Source organism: Somniosus microcephalus, chromosome 16 (assembly GCF_052327205.1).
Source record: "Somniosus microcephalus isolate GS21.2 chromosome 16, FLI_Smic_1.0, whole genome shotgun sequence".
Lineage (NCBI taxonomy): Eukaryota > Metazoa > Chordata > Chondrichthyes > Squaliformes > Somniosidae > Somniosus > Somniosus microcephalus.
This window is the reverse complement of record NC_141002.1, coordinates 16,034,996-16,061,280: the sequence shown is the minus strand read 5'-3', so window position 1 is coordinate 16,061,280 and position 26,285 is coordinate 16,034,996. Positions and strand designations below refer to the sequence as shown.

The 26,285-nt window shown below is 48.7% G+C and overlaps 2 protein-coding genes across 2 annotated transcripts in view; one reads left to right on the top strand and one right to left on the bottom strand.

Moving 5' to 3' along the window:
• LOC147105984 (xylosyl- and glucuronyltransferase LARGE1) overlaps positions 1–26,285 on the bottom strand; it is a 1,047,399-nt gene that overhangs the window by 110,058 nt on the left and 911,056 nt on the right. The gene's annotated exons all lie outside the window — the stretch shown is intronic.
• On the top strand, positions 1,121–10,301 carry LOC147105985 (uncharacterized). The gene is made up of 3 exons (XM_086009764.1): positions 1,121–1,138; positions 8,659–8,821; positions 8,981–10,301. The coding sequence occupies exons 1-3, from the start codon at positions 1,121–1,123 to the stop codon at positions 9,997–9,999; spliced, it is 1,200 nt and encodes a 399-aa protein (XP_085865890.1). The 3' UTR covers positions 10,000–10,301.

The window sequence follows — 26,285 nt, the reverse complement described above, 5'->3', positions numbered from 1 at the left end:
GCAGCTAATCAGTCACCTAAAGATTGCGTGGATTGAACTTTCTCAAGGTTAATGCTATTTACATCACTGACTAATGGAACCTGGGGTTGGCAAGATGTTGGAATGATTCATTTTTTTTGTTTCAGCTCAGAAATAAGTTGGATGCTCTCCAGTAAACCTTCACTTCACTGTTCGGTGTCTATGTTAACTGCGACTGGAGAATAAGAGAATGCGCAATGTATAGAGTCTCTTGGATTGTTTCAAGGTCAGCACCAGAGCTACCTTGCAGTACGCAATAAGTACACCACTTAAAGTGACACAGACGACCGTACCACCTAAACACTTGACTCCCAACCACAGAGTCCCAAGTTAGAGGTCCTAAGGTTCTCTGTTCACAAAAAATAGAAAAATAAGTACAAAGGATGGAGGCCATTCTGTCCAGCTAGCCCATGTTTCTATAGTCAGCTGTGGCTCAGTTGCTAGCACACTCGCCTCTGAGTCAGAAGGTTGTGGGTTCATAGTCCCACTAGGGACTTGAGCACTTAAAGCTAGACTGACACTCCAGTACAGTGCTGACGGAGTGCTGCACTGTCGGAGGTGCTGTCTTTCGGTATGAGACGTTAAACCGAGTCTGCTCTCTCAGGTGGATGTAAAAGATCCCATGGCACTATTTCGAAGAAGGGCAGGGGAATTATCCCCGGTGACCTGGCCAATATTTATCCCTCAACCGGCATTACTGAAACAGGTTATCTGGTCATTATCACATTGCTGTTTGTGGGAGCTTGCTGTGCGCAAATTGGCTGCCGCGTTTCCCACATTACAGCAGTGACTATACTTCAAAAGTACTTCGTTGGCTGTAAAGCGCTTTGAGATGTCTACTGGTTGTGAAAGGCGCTATAGAAATGCAAGTCTTTCTTTTTAGAACCTTCTATCACAGCATTTAATTAGCTCTCAATTGGAACAAAATGTTTGCCTTCACAATTGTTCCAAGTATTAATCACTCTTTACGTGTGTGACTCCTAATGGCCATTTGGCTGAGGCAAGCTTCCTAATACCAGTCTTGAACTTGCCTTCTACCAGTTTGTACCTCTTCCCAGAATTTCCTGGAAAGTCACCCCCCAACCCTAATCCCCGATAAAACATGAGTAGAAGCCCCAGAGTACGTGTGGTAAAAATGTAACGTGACTTACTCAGTCACAGTAAATTAGTAACTCTAATGCATGACGTGTCACATAGCACGCCACCCATGTTCTTATAAACCAATGTATCCTCTGACCCATTGTAACCAAAATTACAGGAGATCTGCTAGCATACCCATAACAGACTAAAAACAATATGCTTGTGTGCTGTTCCTGTCCCTGCGCTCTGGCATTACTCTTCCTATGTCATACGTTAGCATCATACTTTTTGATTGGGCGAAATAAAATACAACAACAGGTCACGACTCTGTAACTATCCCAACTCATGGAAAGCAACCAATCAAACTGCAGAATACACTTGCGAAAATCCTTTCAATTGTCGTTTTCCTTCCTCAGTAACTGAAAGTTCTAATGTTCAAAGTAAGGTTTGTAATATAAAAAATACGTATTTCACAGAAACATTAGACTTAACTATATAAAATTGTCTTTTCCGTCTTTGAATATCTTCATTAATGTTTTTTTACTTGAAGGCCTCAAAAGCCTGGGTTTGGAATTAATATTTTCCCTCAAAGACATTACTCTGTCAACTGAAGGGAGCTGGCACAGTCTGAGCATGTACAGAGCGCAATTTTCCAGCATCCAGCAGTATGGTTCTCTCAGCAGAAGTGGAGAGGTAGATCTCCTCATGGTGCAAAAGGGTCAGAGATTTTTTTCCCCCCAAGTGATTTGAAAACAAGCTGCAGAATGAATTTTTCAGGTAAAGTTTCACATTGTTTACAACTTAACTTTTATTTCAGAGAGAGAGAGCCTACATCGGAGATAACTAGCCAGCCAGAGGCCAACACACAGAGTGGGGCTTTACCACTGTGACAAACCAGAGTCTGATTGGCTATATTTGATTTAGGGAGTGCTATATTTGTACTGCATTTCTCACTTTATAAACAGATGGTTTCTGCAACTGCATGATGGGAAGTTAGCTCTGCTTCAAGTTCATCAGAAAGAAGCCACTCAAGCCAATGGCATTGATTAGCAGCAGGTATAAGTGTTTTACCAAAGAAACAATTTATTTGCAGGGCTATGGGGAAAGCGAGTGAGTGGGACTAATTGGACCGCTCTTTCAAAGAGCCGGCACAGGCACAATGGACTGAATGGCCTCCTTCTGTGCTGTAAGATTCTTTGAATTACTGGATTAGCCCTGGAATTGATGGCACTCATTAGACATCCCTGGTTGCCATTGGCATGATTTTGTGTATGTGTTGCACACCATGTAATAAAAACACAATTAATTGTATTCAGTCTCCATAAATCAGTGACCCGGCATGGCGTAACACCTCTTACAATACACCGTTATCTTCTAACTCACAGTGAGCAATGCCACTGGAGAGCTACTAGTGTAGTAAAAAAAGGATGGGAGATTCTATTACACTTCAGGCAACACAGCGGCAATTTTTTGGATCACACGCTTCGGGGGGGCAAGGGGAAGAAAGTATTAAAAAGAGAGAGAAAATGTCTGCTGGTTTCTTCTGAAACCGCCCTGGCAACAGAAAATGCCCTTTAATTGGCCTCAGGAAGCACTTACAGCAGGTAAATCTTTTGGCCTTAAAGGGTCACACCAGGTTTACACACAGCTTCTGTTGTGTATGTAATATGTGTGCTACTTTGAACCTATGGACAGGACTGCACTACTTGTTGGGCGTAGTGATACGCAGTACCACTCCTGGCCATAGGGGTATAAATAGTACTGTGGGTACTGATCTCCCCTCAGTTCCCGCCTGTGGGCATGAAGTAAAGACCTATGTATAGTCCCTACCTCCAACCAGTAAAGACCTGTTTGAGTTATACGTTTAAGTCTTTGTGTTAATTGTTCAATACAATACACATACTTAACACTGGCGACGAGTCTGATTCGGACCCTGCGGCAGTCACTCCACGGCAGCTTCGTCCACAGCCAGGACGTTTCCACCCTCTCCACCCCACTGGAAGACATCCTGACCTCGGAGCCTCCATCGGCGACCGTCAGCTTCTTCTCCAGCTTGGTGGTGGGTAAGCCGTTGTCTGAGCCGGGCAGCGACGCGACAGGCAGTCGACCGCGTTGGCCGCACGAACGGGGCTGGGGGAGCTGGAGGAATAGGGCGCGAGAGCCGCTTCGAGCGGGATGCGTTTCAACAGAGCGATCGCATCTCCTGATAAGAGCCGAGAGCCGCTTCGCGATCCAGCGATCGCATCCGCTGATAAGGGCCGCACTCGGGCGATCGCGGCGAAGATAAGGGCCGCACTCGGGGGCTGAAGGGAGACGGCGTCGGGGGACGGGTGAAGACCGCCAAGCGCGGGAAAACCGCCATTTTGTGGGCGGAGGACGACGGCAAGAGCGGGAAGCCGCCATCTTTGATAACAAGTAAAGAAAATAAAATCTGAGAAATTGCAAATCTACAATGCCTAAACACGGGAATATTAGCACCTTTGATAGTGACCTCGAAGATTGGGCCATATATGTTGAAAGAGTAAAAAATTATTGTAAGGCCAATAAAATTCGTGACCAAGATAAAGCTCTAACATTATTAAATTTAATGGGTGCGAAGACATACGGGCAATTGAAACACCTGTTATCAACAGATGAACCGGCGGATAAGACGTTCGATGAGATTGTTACTGTCCTGAAAGATCATCTAAACCCCACGCCGCTGATGCTAGCGGAACGATTTAAATTTTACGACAGAAGGCAGCTACAGCATGAAAGCAATGCTGATTATTTGCTGGAATTGCGTAAATTAGCGAAATATTGCAAGTTTGGAACGGGACTGACAGAGGCACTTCGAGACAAATTTGTGTGTGGTTTATTTAAACAGGATACACAAAAGCGACTGCTAGAGGAGAATGAGCTGACGCTTGAGAAGGCGGTCACTATGGCAGCAGCACACGAAGCCGCAGCGAGAGGCACGGCAGTAATGCAGCTACGGTCACCGGAGCTCAGTGCACACAAATTGGGTGTGAGTTCTGGCAAATGTTATCGTTGTGGAAAGACAACGCATGATCAGAACCAGTGTTGGTTTAAAAACCAAGAATGTAGAACTTGTGGTAGGCTTGGACATATAGCTAGAGTATGCAGGTCAGGGAAGAAGACCAGCAACAAGAAGTCACCGCAAGGAAAATACGCAAAGGTACACAAGGTGACCGAACAGGAGTCCGATTCAGACGCTAGCAGTAATGAACTGGCTAGCTTAAGCTGTAATGAACTGGCTAGCTTAAGAGTACTCAACGCTGGTAAGGGTGCAGACCTCCAGACAATTTGGGTCACTCTTCAGATAGAAGGAGTCCAAGTAAAACTGGAATTGGACACTGGATCGGCATTGACGGTCATAAATAAGAAAGATTACGGAAAGTTATTCCAACATATTCCCCTACAGGATACGGGGATTATATTGAAAACATACACGGGGCAAAGAGTGTACCCCATCGGGAAAATAGAGGTTGCAGTGGTCCACAAGGGCGAAGACAGTCAAATAATGGACTTATATGTGATATCTGAAGGAGGTTCTCCACTACTAGGACGGGAGTGGATTAGGAAAATGAATATGGACTGGCATTTCCTACAAACAATAACGAGTGAGAACTCGGTGAAGATAGTCGGCCCAGACTCTGGAACGGATGATGGTAAGCCCAACTCAGGTGCAAAAGACAAAGTTTCAGCACAGAATTCCACTGAGCAACAACAACATAGTTTAACTGTGGATTCTGAGTCTGGCAAGTCTACTGATGTGCCCATTTCTGAGGGACACCGGGCTCGAACTCAACTCCATTTCAAACTACAACAGCAATTAGAACAAATGCTTCGCCGTTGTGAGCAAGAGTTGAATGCAACGAAAGAGTTCTTTGATATAGAGTTGGAGAATCTGGAAAGACAACAGAAGCAGCTGATGGAGAAAATGGAGCAGGAGCACACAAAACGTCTGATGTCAGAGGAGTTAACGGTCAGCCAACTCCTGCATATGCTGAAGGACAGGACTCTGAAATGGGAAAAACTTGAACACGAACTTCAATATTCAAACGAAAGGGGTTCGGAGCTCTCAAAGGTTATTGGAAGAGCTGAGGTGGCAACACAGACTGAGATGACTGCAACAGAGCAGCCCTTGGATGCCAAAAGTACGCTGACTCACGTCAACGTAGAACAACAGACCGCTGAAACAGCTGCTCCGGTAGAGGGATTGAATAGTCCGATCAATCAATCTCCAAAAGAAGTTGAAGTAGTAAAATCTCAAATGAGGTCATTAGTAAACGACTTGCTGAAAGCCCAGAAAAAGCTGGATGAAGAGGTACGCATGAAGAAGTCTCTTCAGGAAAGATGTCTGGACTTGGAACAAAAGCTGGCTAACGCCCAGCTGGGTATGGAGGAAATAGAAGACCCTCTCGCTGGCCTAGATCAGGACGACACCGAATATTACTATGTCCTGTCCTGCCCAACTTGTAACTTCGACTCCCACCATACAGAAATCATGGAGGAGCACCGAAAGTCTACGGAACATCGGGAGAAGGTGGCTCTACTACGGAAAAAGGAGGGAGAGAAGGAGGAACTGCGCATGCAGCTGGCAGCTGACAGTGGAGCCCAGAGAGTCTCCAAGAAGCAGAAAAGGAAAAGTCGAAACAGAAGATGACCCATCTGAACCATTATTACCTCTACCAGATCACACACGTGGTCCCTCCGAACGGAGCCAATTCAGTTCGGAAGTTCAAACTGTTAAATCCATGGAAGGACTATTGAATGAGTCACTCCAGCAACGTGAACCGACTCCACCACAGAGATTGAATCTGTGAACTGTTTTCCGCAGAGACTGAATCTGTGATCTGTTTTGACATGAAGTTATCTATGTATCTATGTTATTCTGTTATGTAAACCTGAAGTTATATATGTATATATGTTATTACGTTATGTTAAATGGGGAGATGACTGTAAAGCTAGGAAGGGAGGAATGTTGTGTATGTAATATGTGTGCTACTTTGAACCTATGGACAGGACTGCACTACTTGTTGGGCGTAGTGATACGCAGTACCACTCCTGGCCATAGGGGTATAAATAGTACTGTGGGTACTGATCTCCCCTCAGTTCCCGCCTGTGGGCATGAAGTAAAGACCTATGTATAGTCCCTACCTCCAACCAGTAAAGACCTGTTTGAGTTATACGTTTAAGTCTTTGTGTTAATTGTTCAATACAATACACATACTTAACAGCTTCCCCATAGCAACACAATGCTCCTGTCCTTCTGAAACAGCATCTCCTCTGACTTAACTCTGAGTAACACCATGAGAGGACCTCTGGTGTTAGTTATAAATGCTCTCAGGGTTTCAAATAATGCAATTTCACAATTAGGAATTGAATTGGGTCACATCACAAGATTAATTCCCAGTCTAGAGCGTCTTGATTACCCAGCTAGGCTCAAAGAGCTGGGTCTCTGTACTTTTGGAGAAGCACAGACTTAGGGCTGGTTTGATCGAGGTTTATAAGATGATGAAGGGACTAGATTGTGTTTGTGTAGGTAAATTATTTCAACTAAATAGGCTCTGGAGGACCAGGGGTCACAATCTCGGTTAGACGTTGGTGTAATGTATGTACCTTTAAGGGGGAGAACTACTTTTTACAGCTCCTGTATCCTGTAGTACCGGCAGTGACCACACCTGTATATAAACCCTGAGTAGTGATTTGTACAGTCAGTTGCAGATTGAACCCTCATTCAGTAAACACCTGTTGATCGTTCCTGCAGTCTTTTGTCTGATTATTGAAGGACACAACATTAAGATACACGGATCTAACATTGGCGACGACGCAGATTCGAACCTACCTGCAACTCTGCATCGCCTCCCAGGGATTCGCTCCTGGAGAACAGTGGAAGAAGGTCGAGTCCAAAAGCACGGGCGTCGACTACGGGCAACCGCCCAGTCATCCAGCGGAGATTTGAGCATCGCAGGGGAGGCTGTCGAGAGCCAGGCTTGGCTTTCCAGTCACGGTGGTCCAGCGAAACGGGCTGGCAACAGGTACTGCGCAGACCCTTCCCGGACAGCGGTGGCTAGAGCCGACCGAGTGGCACAGAAAAAGGCCGAGCAGCGTCGACGGGGGAGAGAGAGAGGGCAGAGCGCACAGGGCGCAGCTGGTGTTCAGGACCGAGCGGCGTCAACGGGGAGAGAGACGAGAAAGAGCAGAGCACAGCCGGTGTTCAAGGGCCGAGCAGCGTCAACGGGGGAGAGACGCGCAGGAAAACGCGAGGCGCTGCCATTGCCACGAGGACCGCAGAGAGTGGCATTGGCAGCAGCACAGGAGCAGCACACGAAACCCACAGAGCGTCGCCATTTGCCACGAGGACCGCCGAGAGCGGCGTTGGCAGCAGCGCGGGAGACGCCATTTTAAGCCGCAGTGGGGAAGAAAGGAAAGCGCGGGAGACGCCATTTTAAGCCGCAGCGGGGAAGAAAGGAAAGCGCGGGAGACGCCATTTTAAGCGAGTCTAACCACACCCAAAAATGCCGAAGAGTGGCAGTATCACAGCGTTCGACAATGAAGTCAAAGATTGGACGACATATGTCGAACGCATAGAAGTATACTGCAAGGCGAATGAAGTGCCAGATGACAACAAAGCGCTGGTATTGTTGAATTCCATGGGTGCAAAAACGTATGGCTTACTACGAAACCTAGTAACCCCAGAGAAGCCAGTAGAAAAGGATTTTGATGGCCTAGAAATTCAGTTTGCACAGTTTTGGGGCGCTAAAGTCGGGCGTTCGGTAAATTTAGCGCCCGCCGGAAACTGCAGGCAACCGCGCCGAAATTCAGTGGATTTGGCCAAGAGTTTTGGCGAGCGCTGAAACCGGCGTTGCAATGCTCGGTTCCGGCGCTAAACCGGCGCTGCGGCCTGATAACGCCGATGCCGGGCGCAGCGCAGGTGCGGTCATGTGTTGCTTGACAGCAGACACCCTGACGCCGGCCTGCTCTTAAAGGGGGAAGGGTCAACTTTGACTGCTGCCACGCCCTGCACACTGGAGCCCTGCTGCTAGGCCTCAACAGTGCTGGTGGGACAAAATAGCGCCAGGACAGATGGAGATGGCCCGTGAAAGAGCCCAGCGCTTCTCAGACCATGCACTGAGGGTGCTGATTGATGCTGTCCAGGAGAGAAGACCCATCTTGTGCCCGGACAATGGCAGAAAGGCTCCCAGGAGAGAGTTCAGGAAAGCCTGGAGGAGCATCGCACGCAGGGTCTCCTCAAACTCAGATGTGCCCAGGACTGCGGACCAGTGCCGCAAAAAGTTCAATGACCTCTGTCGGCTGGTGAAGGTGAGTACCCTTTCCACTGTCCTCCTCATCCTTGCATGTGAGCCTCACACTATGGGCAAAGGGACCTCAAAGGCATAATGGGCAGCCCTCCTCACGCAGCAATGCCACTGGCATGATCATCAACAGCACTTTCTGCACTGACCACACTGGCCAGGCTATTCCACCATGGGAGGCAGTACACACAGCAACAGGGCACCACACTGTACTTAGAGTCCGTCCTTTCTCTTGCAGGCCAAGCTGGCAAGAAATGCGCGCAGCCGGGTGGAGACCAGCGGTGGACGGCCCCACTACCAGGCTCTAAGTGCTCTGGAGGAGAGCGTCGCTGGACTCCTGCGTCCCCGGGTGACTGGCCCTGTAGCCATCGGGGATGCGGACCCTGTGCTGGGAGCCACTGGTAAGGAGATGACCGCTTGCAGCTCTCTCGTTGCCCTAGTGCTTCCGATCTAAATCCTTTCCCACTGACGGACAAATGCGCATAATGCCACCGCTCAGGCGTCCCTCGCTGACGCCCTGTCCTCACTTTAAAGCTACTCTTGTGCCTTCCTGCTTTCAGCTGCTGAGGAGGAGGTGGTCCCTGAGGCGCCGGGTGCCAGGCCCTTGGAGGAGGAGGACGTCCAGGACGAGGAGGAAGCCGGCCCATCGGGCGAGCCCTCAGCCGTGCCAGGGGATGGCAATGAAGGGGGGACGTCTGGCATGCAGGAGAGCCAGGGGGAGGTGTTGCAGGGGAGGGCAGATCCTGCTTGCAGTGGGGTCCAGGCAGGCGGCAGGGGTCGGCCAGCTCGGCCGGCTTCTCCCCAGCTGCAGAGTCCTCTCTCCAGTCCGGAGAGTGGCCTCGGCCAGGAGGTGCGCCTCCTGCAAGAGATCTCGGTGGCGTCTGACCGGCGCCACCATGAGTTCATGGGGGTTGTGCAGCAGATGCCGCACGCCATCGAGTCCCTGGCTCAGAGTGTGGCAGCATTCGGGCAATCACAGGCCAGGGGGGTGGAGCAACTGGCCGCAGCGCACGCCAGGGGGGTCGAACTACTCGCGGCACTGCAGGAGGAGAGTCGCCAGAGAGGTGGTTCCTTCGACACACTGTCACAGCAGCTGGAGGCACATACCCGGGCAGTGCGGTCACTGACTTCTGCCACACTCGCTTTGACGCAGAGGCGTCGCACCCGCACCCGCCGCCCTGCTGCAACACAGCGGGCTGGCCTCCAGCACATAGCTGCGCCAGCTGAACTGCCAGGCCGGATGACTGCCACTGTGTCTGCTGAGCCTCGCGCGCCTGGCAGCAGCCAGCTTGCCCCCCTTGGAGCATCCGACACTGCCACTCCCCCAGCCAGGGTGCGAGGAGCTGCTGCTGCCACTGATGCTGGCCAGCCACAGCCGAACCAGTCAGCAGCCGGCCCCTCCCGGGACGTGCGTCGTGTTGGCCGACCCCCAAGGGCATCTGTCGCGACGCATGGGGGCCCTCATGAGCCTTCCCCCAGCCTTGAGGCCGCCACAGGGCCCACGTTGAGGCGGAGCAGCAGGCCGGGCAGGGGCCGGGGAAGGCTCTCTAAGGACTCGCCCTCTCGGCACAGCCGCTAGAGTGTGGTCTCTGCGGCATTGTATATATGGGGGGGATTGTGTTTTGGGGGCTGATTTTTGTGGATGGCCGAAATTGAAGGCATTTTTTGTTTTTATGGGGGTCTTTCTGTTGGCGAGGGGGGCCCTTTTTTTGTTACGGCCAATGTTGAAGGCCATGTGGATGGCCAACTTTTGTTAGTCCTCCCCAGGTTGGGGGAGTGACATATGTTTGTGACTGTTTTTTGGGTGTGTTCTGTGTTTTTGAGTTTCATGTGGGAAGGGGCCTCAGTTTGTTAAATAAAGGTTTTTATTTATTCAGCTTGTCCAGGTGTCATGTTTCAAGTGTTTGCTGCGTTAACCGGCTGACGGCTTCCGGAGCGGCTGCCTTCAGGTGCGCTCATTCCCACAGGCCATTCCGTCACAGCGGGCCTAGAAGTGTCGAGCAATAAGCCCCCGGCGTACGGCCCTTGGGCCTTCTGGCCCCCTCCTGGCCTGCTCCTCCTCCTCCTCCCCCTCCTCCTCCTGATGGTCCTCCTGCTCGTCCTCCTCAGGTGGTGGTGCAATGTCAGGTGGCAGTGCCTGCGTCCGGCGGATAGCCAGGTTGTGCAGCATGCAGCACACGACGACGAACTGGGACACTCTATCCGGCGAATACTGTAGAGAGCCGCCGGAGCGATCCAGGCAGCGGAAGCATTGCTTGAGGACGCCTATGGTTTGCTCTATGACGTTCCTTGTTGCTTGATGGCTTTCGTTGTATGAGTCCTCCGCTGGGGTCCTGGGCGCGCGGAGCGGGGTCATGAGCCATGTGCACAAAGGGTAGCCCTTGTCCCCGATAAGCCATCCCCTTGGTGGAGGCTGTGCCTGGAACATGTCAGCCACAGTAGTCTGGCGCAGGATAAAAGCATCGTGGCTGCTTCCTGGGAAGCGGGCATTTACAGCTAGGATGCGCTGCCTGTGGTCACACACCAGCTGCACATTGAGGGAATGGTAGCCCTTGCGGTTGCGGTAAACCTCGGGATTGTCTATAGGTGCCCGCATAGCCACATGCGTGCAGTCAATGGCGCCCTGCACCATGGGGAAGCCCGCGATCCTGCCAAATCCCACTGCACGCTGCTGCTGCCTCTGTTGGGTCATGGGGAAGGAGATGAACTGGTGTCTCCTCGCGAACAGTGCATCGGTGACCTGCCAGATGCAGCGATGTGCGGCGAACTGGGAGATGTTCGCGATGTCCCCAGCAGCGGCTTGGAACGAGCCGCTTGCATAAAAGCTGAGAGCCACCGTGACCTTCACTTCCACCGAGAGAGACGTCCTGGACATGAGCTGTGGCTGCAAATCTGTGTGAAGCAGCTGGCAGATCTCTCCAACCACCTCCCTTCTGAAGCGCAGCCTCTTTACACAAAGTGCCGCAGACATGGTGACATAGGACACCTGCTGCCGGTATTGCCTGGGTGCGTAAGGCCTACGTTGGCGACGCCTGATGGCCCTTCTGTGTCTACGCATGGCTGCCCGTCTCTCACAGCGTCTGCGAGCCCTCCGCACATAATGCTGTAACTCAATGTTGGCCCCCCATGCAGCCCCCATAATCAAGGTCGCAACAGTGAAATCAACAAGAGTCAAATGTCAAAGCACTGGCCAGAAGCCAAAAAGACCTCTCCTATCTTGTCCCAAATCTGGAATCTCTGTCCCTTGGTCTCTGTGTAGAAATCCAAAGCAGTGAAGTCATTGCAGCAAAATGGCTGGGCTTTATAGGTCAGTGGAGGTGCCCTTTAATTTGCGCTACCCGAGGCCCACAGGGCCTCTGCAACGTTCCATTTTACAATTCCTAATAGCGCCACGCCCACATTGGGCGGGCGCCACTCAATTTCCGGTTTGGGGCGCTAAAACAGCGTTGCGCGAGGATATGACGTCATAAGCTGCGCGCGCACCCGAGCGGGCGCTAACACTTTGCGCCGGCGCTAAATCTCAAATGAATTTGGGCGTCGGCGCAGATCGGTCTGCATTCCGGCGCTAAGGCTTTATCGACGGAAATATAGCCCTTTTTTGGCGTTAGCGCCTGGCGCAGCCAACTGAATTTCTAGGCCTAGTGTCAATCCTACAGGACCACTTAAACCCCAGACCGCTGCTGATAGCAGAAAGATTTAAGTTTCACAAAAGGAACCAGCATAAAGATGAAAGTAATGCTGAGTATTTAACGGAACTGCGCAAGCTATCAAAACACTGCCAGTTTGGAACGGGACTAGCAGATACTTTAAGGGACAAGTTTGTGTGTGGGCTTCAAAGTGAAGGAACCCAGAAACGGCTTCTATCAGAAAAGGATCTTACGCTGGACAAGGCTTTCAGCATTGCAGTATCACACGAAGCAGCAGCACAGGGCGCTGCAGAGATACAACGGAGACCGCAAGAATATGGCACAAATGAAATGTCATACGGATCAGTGAAGTGCTATTGCTGCGGCAGAACAACACACGACCATAATGATTGCTGGTTCAAGGACAAAGTGTGCAGACAGTGTGGAAAAGTAGGACACATAGCAAGAGTCTGCAGGTCGGGAAAGAAAACCAGCAGCAAGAAATCTCCACAGGAGAAGTACACGAAGGTACATAAGGTGACGGAGAGTAGTTCAGACGAACAGAAGAGTGATACAGACTCCGGAAGCAAGGAGCTGGGTTGTCTGAAACTACATAATGTGATCAAAACGGAGGATCACCAAACTATCTGGGTCACGCTCAAGATAGCAGGAGTCCAAGTGAAAATGGAATTGGACACAGGATCAGCCCTAACAGTCATAAACCGAAGGGACTAGAAGCGGCTATTCTCACATATGCCCTTGAGAGATACAAAGGTTGTCTTGAAGACGTACACGGGGCAAAAAGTCTACCCCAAAGGAAAAATAAGGGTGAACGTTATATAGAACGGCAAGGAAACACCAAAAATGGACCTATATGTATTGCCAGATGGAGGACCACCACTACTAGGACGTGAATGGATCCGGAAGATACAGCTAATTTGGCATTCCATACAAGCACTGACTGTAGATGCCAAAATGGATGACGACGTCACACCTGGACGACTGTCAAAAATGCTAACTGACGCACAAGAAGTGTCCCAGCAGGGACTCGGAACACTAAAAGGCATAACACCGACGATCAAAATAGAGGAAAATGCAAGCCCAAAGTTTTTTAAGGCCAGACCGGTACCTTATGCTATCCGCCCAGCCGTCGAAGCAGAGCTGGAAGGTTTGGAACGTCCAGGAGTACTGTCCAAAGTGGACTGGAGCGAGTGGGCTACGCCCATCGTTCCTGTAATGAAGAGGTCGTTGAGTAATATGCCTGGGGAACCAAAGAAGGTTCGCATCTGTGGGGACTTTAAGGTGACAGTGAACCCAGTCCTTCACACTGTACAATATCCGCTTCCGCGGATTGAAGATATTTTCGCCTCGCTGTCTGGAGGGAAACGCTTCACTAAGATTGATCTGGCCCAGGCGTACCTGCAAATGGAGGTAGAAGAAGCCTCGAAACAGTACCTCACGATCAACACTCATAAAGGTCTCTACCAATACAACCGGCTGGTGTTCCGGGTAGCATCAGCTCCGGCTATTTGGCAAAGGGCAAGGGAACAAGTCCTGCAAGGGATTCCAGGGACCCAGTGTTATTTGGACGACATCCTGGTCACGGGCGAAAATGAGAGTGATCACCTCGCTAACCTGGAGCAGGTGCTCACTAGATTGAAGGAATATGGGCTCCGAGCTAATCGCCACAAATGCGAGTTTTTCCAGAAGCAGATCTCGTATTGTGGCCACGTTATTGATAAAGAGGGGTTACATAAGTCCCCTGAAAAGATTGAGGCAGTAGTCAAGGCTCCAGCACCGGAAAATGTGTCACAACTGAGGTCGTTCCTCGGGCTGGTAAACTACTACCATAAGTTCTTGCCAAATTTGTCTACCGTACTACACCCACTGAACACCCTACTGCAAACGGGGGTACCATGGAAGTGGAGTGACGAATGTAAACGAGCTTTCCAGAAGAGCAAAGCATTGATCACATCAAAAGAGGTGTTGGCTCATTTCAACCCAGCACTACCAATTCGGTTGGCGTGTGATGCATCACCCTATGGCATTGGAGCGGTGCTGTCGCACAAATTCCTGGACGGCTCGGAGAGGCCAGTAGCCTTTGCGTCTCGGTCACTAACCTCAGCCGAGCGTAACTACGCCCAGATTGACAGGGAGGCCCTCAGCCTAGTGTGGGGAGTGAAAAAGTTCAATCACTATCTGCACAGGCAGAAGTTCACCTTGCTGACTGACCACCAACCACTTGTCTCCATCTTTAATCCAAAGAAGGGCGTTCCGGTGATGACTGCGCAACGGCTGCAAAGATGGTCCCTTTTTCTAGGGGCGCACCAATATGAAATCGAGTATAAGGGCACGAAGCAGCATGGAAACGCTGATGGGCTATCACGCCTGCCACTGCCTACTGCGGAGGAAGCACCAGCAGTGGATCCTGTTGAAATATTTCATTCGACTATAATTGAATGCTTGAAAGTAACTAACGCTGGTATAGAGAAGGAGACCCGAAATGACCCGACACTGTCTCGGGTATATGATTTGACGGTGAAGGGATGGCCAGCACATGGCGACTCACTGTTGCCAGCATTCTCATCCAGAAGAGAACAGCTGTCAGTATGCCAGGGGACCTTGATGTGTGGATCCCGAGTGGTAATTCCACCCAAGTTAAGGGAGAGAGTGCGCAATGAGCTTCACGAAGGTCATCTGGGAGGGGTGAAAATGAAAAGCCTTGCTAGGGCTTATGTGTGGTGGCCGGGGATCGATCAGCAAATCGAGGACCTGACAAAGAGCTGCTCAGGATGCCAGAAGGTCCAAAATGCACCACCACATGCCCCTCTACACCCATGGGAGTGGCCCTCATCTCCATGGCAACGGGTGCATATTGATTTTGCTGGTCCATTCATGGACTCAATGTTTTTAATAGCCGTGGATGCGCACTCGAAATGGCCTGAGGTGATCAAAATGTCCTCCACCACCACAGAGAAAACTATTGCAGTCCTACAGACCATTTTTGCCAGGAACGGCTTGCCAGAGCAGATTTGCTCTGATAACGGACCACAGTTTGTGTCCGAAGAGTTTCGAAGATTTATGAGAAGGAATGGGGTAAGGCATTACACATCCGCCCCGTATCATCCAGCCACAAATGGATTGGCTGAGAGGTTCGTACAAACCTTTAAAAAAGCAGTAAAGGCCATGTGCAATGACAACATTCCACTGCAGCATAAGGTGGCCAATTTCCTGTTAGCCTACAGAAATGCGACACATGCAGTCACCAACCAGGCCCCGGCCATGATGTTCTTTAACTGAAGGTTGAGATCTCGTCTGGATTTGCTCAGACCAAATGTACGAAGAGATGTTGAGAGTAAGCAATTCCAGCACATCAATGAGAAGCCGACAAGGAGCTTCAATGTAGGGCAACCAGTCTTGGCCCGCGACTACCGAACAGAGAAATGGCAACCAGGAACGATATGCACACGGCAGGGGCCACTAATGTACACAGTGGATGTTGGGGAGAACATTGTGAGACGCCATGCTGACCAGATCCTAGAGTCACAGGAACGAGTCAACCCCATGTCTCGGCCATACGTACCTGGTGAGGAACCCGACGTACAGGTCGCATCTACCTCAGAAACAATAGCATTGGAAGCTGATGAATCAACTGACGACAAGGTGTTAGAATCGCCTCCGCACCAAGAGCGAGACACTCGGGAAAGGCGTTACCCAGAAAGAATCAGGAAGCCACCCCAAAGACTGAATTTATAAATAGACTATTTTCAGTTAATGTTGCATGTTAAAAGTGTTAATTGTAATTAGTTTGATATTTAATTGTTAAATGAGTGTTATGGTACTGTTAATCTAAAAGGGGAGGAATTGTAATGTATGTACCTTTAAGGGGGAGAACTACTTTTTACAGCTCCTGTATCCTGTAGTACCGGCAGTGACCACACCTGTATATAAACCCTGAGTAGTGATTTGTACAGTCAGTTGCAGTTTGAACCCTCATTCAGTAAACACCTGTTGATCGTTCCCTGCAGTCTTTGTCTGATTATTGACGGACACAACATTAAGATACACGGATCTAACAGTTGGGAGGTGGTTCTTTTCCCAGAGAGCAGTGGACCTGTGGAACAGGATGCCAGCTCGTGCGGTGGACGCTGATTCGCCGAATTCCTTCAAGCGAGAGCTGGCCCTGTTTCTGGCGGCTGGGGTGGAGATCACCTGGTACAAAAGGTAGGTAGGTACCTGGTAACGTCAATCAGGGCCAGGGTGGCCTCCTGGACCTTTTAATTTCCTAAGGGGGCTGGTGAGGAATTTTCCAGATGTTATTCTCCTAATAGGGGGGCCTGGATTTTTATCTGGTTCTTCACCTCCCCCAGGAGATCACATGGCTCCGGGTGGGGTGTGGAGTGTCTGTATTGCGATGCACAAGTTATGATAACCGTGTGCGACAGGCTGGATGGACCAGTAGGTCTTTTCATGTCCGCAATTCTTCGTATGTTCCTATGTAAAACTAGCCCAATTGGTCCTGTGGATAAGGGCGCTATCCAATGTAGTAGTGAGCCCCACAGAACAGGTTCAATTCCTGGTTTGTGCTTGAGCTAACTGATCTCATATCAGGATAGCGATCGGGCTGCTGGCCTTTGGACTAGTCAGCCAGGATTCCAGCTCTCACCCACTGACTCCCGCTGGACAGTGTATTGTGGATGTCAGGTAAATGCAGCATGAGGCTTGGCTGTGAGATAAAGCCCCCCACTGCCTCCCCTGACTGTCAAATATCCTGCTGACACTCAACTTGTGGGCTCAGACAAGGAGAATGGCCAGAACCCACAAAACAATACCCCAGCACCTTCAGGAGGGGACAAAACTTCAAGCCCGTGATGCTCAAATACGTTCTATAACTATCCACCTTGATGAAACAAAATGAAGTTCTATACGAGGAGTTTCGTTTCAAGCCCTAACTTGCATCAAAGTCAAAAGACACATTCCTGAGGCCTACATGTAAGACAATCCCTCACCTTATTGGCTATTTCCACTCACAAATTTAGCATATCGCAACCAGTCATCATGTTCCGCACTAAATCTTCCAAATCCCCGGCTGGGAGCAATTAGATGCTAAATTGTTGAAATTAGGAGCAAATGTTAACTCCAATAATCAATTCATCTTTCCCAACAGGCATCCTCCCTGGTGACTGAAAGGATCGCTAAGTGTGTAGAGTTTATAAACCAGGTATTATAGATGATGTTGTTCAAAATCACAGTCCAATCTTGTTTTCTCTCCACCATCTCTAAATTCAACAAAACGAGTCGTACATAATCAAATTTATGATTATCTGCCAAGAGCAGTCTGACAAACATCAGCCGAATTGGGTTCAGAGTCTTTACATTCTGTCAGGGCACTTGCTGAAATTACAGACGGAGCGCTTGCTGCCCTTGGGGAGAAACATGTGCAGTTAAATCACCAGGTATGCACAAAGTCTCTCATACAATTAGCCACAAAATATTACGAACAAAATTAGAATGGCTTAGAATCATAGGGGGTGAAATTCGATATGGCCTGAAAACGGGCGCGGGCACCACAATACGATATATGCCCCTGCCCGTTCAGAAAGAGCAAGCAGCACGTCAATTTGGTGCTGCCTGCTACTTTACATGATTGTAGCGCACAGCCTAGCGACTAACGTGTTGCTGACAGGCTGTGCGCTCAGCAGGGGGCTCAAGTTCGCATCACTGGAGTGAGGCTGCCTTTACTTAAAGCTATCCAGTTCCTTTTTAAGGCAGTCTCTAGCACTTAAAGCTGAACTGCCTTCTAAAAAAAAATTAAAAATCCTTCAGAACTAGGCAGTCTGCAGCTCTTAAGGCAGAACTGCCTTCTGCACATAAAAAATGCTAAAAGTGCTTCAGCACTAACACAAATGGCTCAACAGGCCAGGGAAAGGGCACCCAGGGTCTCGGACACAGCACTCCAGCTTTGTGCAAGGGGTCAACACTGGAAAAGATGTCCTCTACCTACAGGGGCCAAAAGGCCCTCCAGAAAGAAGGATGTGGGACCAGGTTGCCAAGGCCATCACTGCCAGCAGTGTTGCCCCCAGGACCTGGCTTCAGTGTCCAAAGAGGTTTCATGACCTCAGACGAATGGTCATGGTCAGTGAATGCATCTTCAAAAGCTGTCTCCTACCAACTGCACCACTAGCCTCTAGCCTCACACACTGCTCAATGCACCCCCCACAACCAATCATTCAGCTACCAACAATCTCTACCAAACACAAAGCACACCTCACATTCCTAGCTTCACCTGACCCCCTTGGAGGAGACAGTGCTAACCATTCTTGGCAGGGGCATTGCTGAGCCCTTGGCCAGCAGCGGGACTGAAAGAACACAAGATGCCGGGATCCTCATACGTCATCCTCCTTCTCACATCCCACTTCCCCCTCATCCCACAATATCTTCTGATGTACAAGCTGCACGCGGTGTAAGCACGCATCTCTTGTTTTCCCACCCTCCCCTCACCACAACCCTACCCTTGTGCCTTCCTGGTTTCAGTCACCCAAGGCACGGTGACATAGTGGTTAGCACTGTTGCCTCACAGCGCCAGGGACCCGGGGTTGCATCCGGCCTCGGGCGACTGTCTGTGTGGAGTTTGCACATTCTCCCCGTGTTTGCGTGGGTTTTCTCCGGGTGCTCCGGTTTCCTCCCACAGTCCAAAGATGTGCGGGTGAGGTTGATTGGCTATGATAAATTGACCTTCGTGTTAGGGGGATTAAATACGTGTGGTTACAGGGATAGGGTGGGATATGTGTTGGTGTAGGGGTTACGGGGATTGGGTGGGATATGTGTCGGTGCAGGCTCGATGGGCTGAAATGGCCTCTATCTGCACTGTGGGGTTTCTGTGATTCTGTGATTCTGTGAAATCCAGCCTGCCCAGCCAGTGGTTGACCAAGAAGAGGGAGAGGAGAGTGAAGAAGAAGAAACACCATTTCTTGATTTGACACTCCCAGCCACCAGCTCCTCGATGTCGTCCTGCAAGGCCATCTGCAGTGTCCCCCACTGAAAGTCAGCAGCCTTCCAGCAGCCATGCTGCAGCCACTGGTGTAGCACTGCGCAACAATACAAGGATAGGCAAAGGCACACACTAAGATAATGCACAAGGTGATTAGTTGATTTTGTTGATGTAATATTGGATGCATATTGGATAAAGTTGGATTGGAATGTTTGCTTTGTGGAGGCTTTTATTTCAGCATTGTGGCCAAGGGGACACTGTGATGGTCAGTAACAGAGGGAAGGTAAGGTGTGGGACTAATGTTGAAAGGGGAATTGGAGTTGTGTTCACTGGTAACGTAGGCGGATGATTTGATTCTGGATATCCCGGCCAGAAAGGTGCTGTCTGGGTTGCCTCCTTCTTTCTGCTTCCTCCTCTTCTGCTTCCTCCTCTTCCGCGTCTTCCTCTCCCGCTTCCTCCTCGTCTGCGTCTTCCTCGTCTGCGTCTTCCTCTTCTGAGTCTCCCTCTTCTGTGTCTTCCTCTCCCGCTTCCTCCTCGTCTGCGTCTTCCTCTTCTGCGTCTTCCTCTTCCACTTCTGCATCTTCCTCTTCCGCGTCTTCCTCTCCCGCTTCCTCCTCATCTGTGTCTTCCACTTCTGCGTCTTCCTCTTCTGCGTCTTCCTCTTCCGTGTCTTCCTCTCCCGCTTCCTCCTCGTCTGCGTCTTCCTCTTCCACTTCTGCGTCCTCTTCCGCGCCTTCCTCTCCCGCTTCCTCTTCTGCGTCTTCCTCTTCTGCGTCTTCCTCTTCTGCGTCTTCCTCTTCTGCGTCTTCCTCTTCTGCGTCTTCCTCTTCTGCGTCGTCCTCTTGTGTCTTCCTCTTGTGCGTCTTCCTCTTCTGCCTCCTCCTCTTCTGCATCTCCCTCTTCTGCTTCTTCCTCTTCCCTCTGCGAGCAGCATGTCCCACTACTCCAATAAAATGTAAAAAAAAACAATCCAAAAGGTAAAATCTAAACTTACCTGAAAGATGTGTGTGTCCCTTTAAGAAGCTCTGCTGCACGCACGTTCTTCTGTGCATGGTTTGGAGAAGGCGATATCAAGAGCGGCGACGTTCAAAATCACAGATCGTGCATCAATTCAGGCGTTGCCCGCTGACTGACATCACGATCGGCATCATTTACATGTGGGCGGTGAGTGCATGCAACGGCAGCGCTGCCGATCTCACCAAAATGGCGGCCGCTGCTTTCTGCGCCGGAAGCAAGGCCGCCATTTTTACAGCAAAACCGGCCTTAACGGCTGGTGCTAAAGCTCCCAATTTCGCGGCCATAGAACCTTACAGCACAGAAGGAGGCCATTCGGCCCATCGCGCCTGTGCTGACTCTTTGAAAGTATCCAATTAGTCCCGCTCCCTCGCTCTTTCCCCAAGCCCTGCAAATTTTTAATTTTCAAGTATTTATCCAATTTCCTTTTGAAAGTTACTATTGAAATCTGCTTCCACCACCCCTTCAGGCAGTGCATTCCAGATCATAACAACTCGCTGCATAAAAAAAATGTCTCCTCATCTCGTCTCTGGTTCTTGGTCTGTCTTGAAAACAGAAGCTGCTGATTGTGGCCATTCCTCGTGAATGAGCCTAGACAATAAGTGCTGGGAGGCTATTTGACCTCAGCAGTCATCACCGCGAAGCTTGAGCCTGTCTTTTGCCCGAAGTCCACTTGGGAACAGGAGCTATTCGACAGACGTCGGGAAAATGAACAGTGGTGAATTATTTCCACTCCCCACGCCCCCCCTTGTCCAGTGTGCTGAGGCCAACTATAGCATCCAAACTGCAGCTGATTCACCACACACTGGGGATTGAACTGAGACATTCTGGTCTGTATGGCTGAGTACTGCACCAGGCAATATCGTCTCCCACAAGCCCCATTGGGGTGATTAAGTCAGGCGTTAAATTTTAGCAGTGACGCTTCACAAAATACAAGTTCTACCATTGTAGATATCTTATGCCTATAAATATACGCAAAGGTTTGACTTCTCCATATTTAAAGTACATAGGCAAGAGGCCTGGGTCAGCGGGAAATATTGGTAAATTCTGCAGTGTTGTGCAGAGATCTTTTGGAGATAGTCAGTAAAAGTGGCAATGTTCACCAATCCTAAAGAAAGAAAGAACTTGCATTTAGATAGCACCCTACCGCACTCTCAGGATATCCCAAAGCGCTTTTACACCTAACGGATTACTTTTGAAGTGTGGTCTCTCTTGTTATGTAGGCAAACATGGCAGGGTCCCGCAAGCAGCAGATGAGATGATCAGGTAAATTGTTCTTGGTGGCGTCAGTTGAAAGAGGAGTGTAGACCAGGACACTAGGAGAACTTCCTAAAGTAGTGCCATGGGCTTTTATGTCCACCCGTACAGGCAGACAGGACCTCAGTTTAACATCTCATCTGAAAGATGGCGCCTCTGACAATGTTGCACTCCCTCGGTACTGTACTTAAGCATCAGCCAAGATTAGGTGCTTAAGTCTTTTCCTCTGGCTTGAACTCACCGCTGAGAGTGCAATCCCTGAAGCAAGCTGCATAAAGTGCATGTTTTCATTAAGAAAATCAATACACCACAACTTGGTGCTAATAAAACACATACTAACGCAGCAACATTTGACTTATTTATACAACAACCGACAACTATATAAGCCAACGCCTTTACACTTCATGCAATAAATTCAAAAATCTTTCAAATTGATCTTCCTTTGATATTCTCTCAATGTCACTCCCATAAGCGGTCTGAGTGGCTTACGTTTAGGTTTGCGCCCCTACTGCCCAATATCTAATTATACAATAGCATAATCCAGAGGGGAAACAATAGGGCCCCCTTGTGATCTTGAACTGGATATTGTGTATTGTGTCCACTGAAGCTCAATGTAAGTTCGAGGAACAGCACCTCAGCTTTCAATTAGGCACTTTACAGCCTTCTGGGTTCAACATAGAGTTCAACAATTTCAGATCATAACCTCGGCCTCGATCATATATATTTTTTTTCCACAGCTTTTTATTTCCCTCCCACATGGCGGCTGTCTTTCATTCTGCCAGCGCAAATTACACTTCATCTAGAGCCATCTTTTGTTTCTTAACCTGTTCCATTACCATCTCCTCTTGCCTTGAATATCTCTTAATAGCCCTGAAATTAGGATCGGGAGCTTGCCGTGCGTGCAAGCCCCCGATGTGCACTTACCCGGCGCGCTGACATTTCAATCCTGGCCCACATTGCACTTCCTCTCACTGGCCCGCTTGAGTGCATGACCCAGCGGCGTACTTAGTGCGATGAGCCGGCTGGGATCACGTGAGCACAGGGCAACCAATGGGAGGTTGCAAAAGTTCATTCATGAGTTTGATAGTGAGAGCTGTCAAACTCATGAAAACTCCTGGCCCCAAAACACTACTTAAACTTGAAAGAAAATTAAAAAAAACATTGCACTACTTAAATGAACCATAAATAACTGTAAAAAACAATTTTAAACAATAATTTTAAAATTTGAAAAAAATTATATAAAAAATCGGGGCTAAAACTAAACTTACCTTACTGTAAATTCTTTAAAAATAATAAACCTGTGGAAATTTTTTTAATAAATTGCATTAATAGACCACTTACCTGTAAAACTAAGTACTTACGTGTGGTTTTTCAATGCGTAAAAACCGGAGGCCTTTACACATGCGCAACTCTCTAAAAATAAAGGAAATCCAAGTCGCACGCGCTGCCTGTGTAGTCGCTCGCGTTCAGCCTCTTAACCCCTTGGGTCAGAGGAGAGGAAATGCCGGTTTTCCCCGCATGCGCTGTGCATGCTGAAAACCGGCAATTCCTCCGAGCACACGCGTGAGTACCCCGTCCGTACTCACGCGTTGGGAGAGGAATTACTGGGCCAATGTCTCTTAACCTCTCCTGCCTTCTATCCTATCACAGACCTTCCCTTTTGTTCTTTCATCCCCTCCCCCCTTTCCCAGCTCCTACACTGGCTTAAAAATCTGTTCCTTTTCCTGCTTTTTCCCAGTTCTGACGAAAGGTCATCGACCTGAAACGTTAACTCTGTTTCCCTCTTCACAGATGCTGCCTGACCTGCTGAGTATCTCCAGCATTTTCTGTTTTTATTTCAGATTTCCAGCATCTGCAGTATTTTCTTTTTGGATATTGGCCCAGTAATTCCTGTCACAACGCGTGAGTACGGACGGGGTACTCACGCGTGTGCCAGGAGGAATTGCCGGTTTTCAGCATGCACAGCGCATGCGCTGAAAACCGGCATTTCCTGTCCTCTGACCCAAGGGGCTAAGAGGCTGAACGCATGCGTGGTATTGGGCAGCGCGTGCGACTTGGATTTCCTGTATTTTTACAGATTTGCGCGTGTGTAAAGGGCTCCGGTTTTTACGCATTGAAAAACCACACGTAAGTACTTAGTTTTACAGGTAAGTGGTCTTTTAGTACAATTTAGAATTTTTTTTTCCACAGGTTTATTATTTTTAAAGAATCTACAGTAAGGTAAGTTTAGTTTTAGACCCTATTTTTCAAAAATTTATTTTTTTCAAAAATTTGATTAATTGTTTAAAATAGTTTTTTTTAAAGTTATTCATAGTTAATTTAATTATTGGGATGCTTTTTAAAATTTTATTTAAAGTTTAAGTAGTGCTTTGGGGTGCCGTACTTTTCATGAGTTTGACAGTCTTTACTATCAAACTTATGAATGAAGTTTCCCCTCCCCTGATTGGCTGAACAGTGCTCACCTGATCCCAGCCGGCACATCGCACTAACTACGCCGCTGGGTCAGGTTAGCACAGCGCGCCGAGATCAGAACCGGGCCACTTACAGGAAATCCACTGCGGGCCAGGTTTCAGATGTCGGCGCGCCGGGTAAGTGCACATCGGGGGCTTGCACGCGCGGCAAGCCCCCGACACCAAGTTCTGGGCCATTGTGTCTTTTACACCTGCCCTCACGAGCATTACCAGCCAACACACAAGGTGAAGCTGCTTTATATCACAGACAGCAGGTAAACGTACAAAGTAACAGTCAAAGCAAATTCCACTTACTTTCTGCAAAAAAATGTGAAATAAATAATAAACAATGCACCCTATCGCTTTCATAAACTAACTTACTCATTTTGGCATTTCTTTTTTTCTCGACAACTTCTAATCACAAAACCTGACCTCCTGCATTTTAGCTTTCAGCTCAGGGCCCCAAGGCTACACCTTGCAGTCTCTTGTTTAAGACTGACTGCCTATGTACCCCCTTGTCCTTTTCGTTCTGTGTTTCCAGTGGGAAGGGGATGGCGATACTGTGATGCTGATTTTCTTTCTGGTCAGTGATTCGCCAGTAGGCCTGTCAATAAAACCAGCTACCTTGCACCGCCCGCAGTTGTGCGTTTAAAGTAAACCTTTCTCGCTGTTCTCAAAATGTTATCCTGGCCAGTGGGCTTGGAATGAGACGATTGACCTTCAAAGTATCAGACTGGAGTAGACTGTGAGCTGTGACATTCCACAAATTGGCTCATCTAGCTTTAATACACATCTTCAATGTCTGCAGCCTGTGGCTATTTATTTTTTTTAAAAACCTGTATGATTTCATTTTGTTTTAAAACAGAACCCATAAACACAACTCAATCTCAAAATCATTTCAGGGAAGAATAAAACTGATCTTACAACTCCCAAGATGTGACTGGTCTTTTATTCACCTTGTGTGACATGGGAGTGCTTCAATGGCTCGGACAAACCTCTGCTGTGGGAGCGTTTCTGGCCCAGGCCAAGTGTATGGAGGAAATTCTGCCATGTTGTAAGATGCAACCTCAGGTTGGTCGGAACAAAAATTACATGAAATTCTAATGTTGGCCAATAATTTGCCATTTTGTCCTCTCTGCTCCTGAATGTGCTTGTGTGCAGTTTCATGGCCACACCCACCCCCTGTACCCCACCCAAGTACCAAATGCCATTGCATGAGCCGAGAAAGTGAGGGATGCCCAGCTATTAGACTGTGGGGGTAGCACAACTGAGCCCACTTCTGCCTTCGCCTGATGTCCACACTAGCGCACATTCTTCCAGGAGCCATTGAAATCGTGAACCCTTGCTGAATTTTCCGCTGCCTAGTTGAGGAACCATACTATTGCGCTGAAGATGATCAGTCGGCTCAGAGCAGGCTGGCAATGGAGCCTGGAGCTTCCCTGGTCTGCACGGCCCAGCCACTTGATCCCTCAGCAAACTAATTCCATCAGATGGGTTTGGGTGTGGGGTGTGGTGGGTGGGTGGGGGGGGGCATTTGCCATTTTAAGTTTGATTGGGCAATGCGATGTGGTCTCCAGGACAACGGGTCCGATTTCGATGCAAACGGGTTTTTTTCCCCATGTGAAAAGCTTCGGATATAAACTGCAGAGAACTCACAAACGTGCAGAGACCCAGTGAATTCCCACCAATTCTATGCCTGTGGAATTCCTGACCTTGCAGACGACGTCAACAGCTCCATAAATCACTGGCAAAAATAACGAACGAGCCTCAGTGTGCCCAAAGGGCCCAATTTCAGCTGGAATGTTGGTTTCGATTTGCATTAAACAGCACAAGTGCAGAGCAGAAACATTGCAAAACATATTTTGAAACTCTCCCAAGGGCTGTGACATTATCCACACATACAGTAATCATGGGGGACTTTAATCTACATATAGACTGAGCAAACCAAATTTGCAGTAATAGCGTGGAGGATGAATTCATGGAATGTATACAAGATAGTTTTCTAGATCAGTATGTTGAGCTTCCAACTAGGGAACAGGCTATTTTAGATCTAGTATTGTACAACGAGAAAGGGTTAATTAATAACCTTGTAGTAAAAGGGCCCTTAGGGAAGAGTGACCATAATATGATAGAATTTTATATTGAGTTTGAAAGTGATTTAGTTAAATCCGAAACTAGGGTCTTAAATCTAAACAAAGCAAACTAAGTAGGTATGCGGGGCGAGTTGGCTAAGGTAGATTGGGAAACTACGTTAAAAGGTGTGCCGGTAGACAAGCAATGGCTAGCATTTAAAGAATTAATACATAATTGACAACAAATATACATTCCTTTAAGGCACAAAAACCGTGGTTAACAAGAGAAGATAAAGATAGTATTAGATCAAATGAAGAGGCTTATAACTTTGCCAAAAAGTGTAGTAAGCCTGAGGATTGGGAAGATTTTAGAATTCAGCAAAGGAGGGCCAAGAAATTGATAAAGGGAAAATAGAATATGAGAGTAAACTAGCGAGAGACATAAAAACAGACTG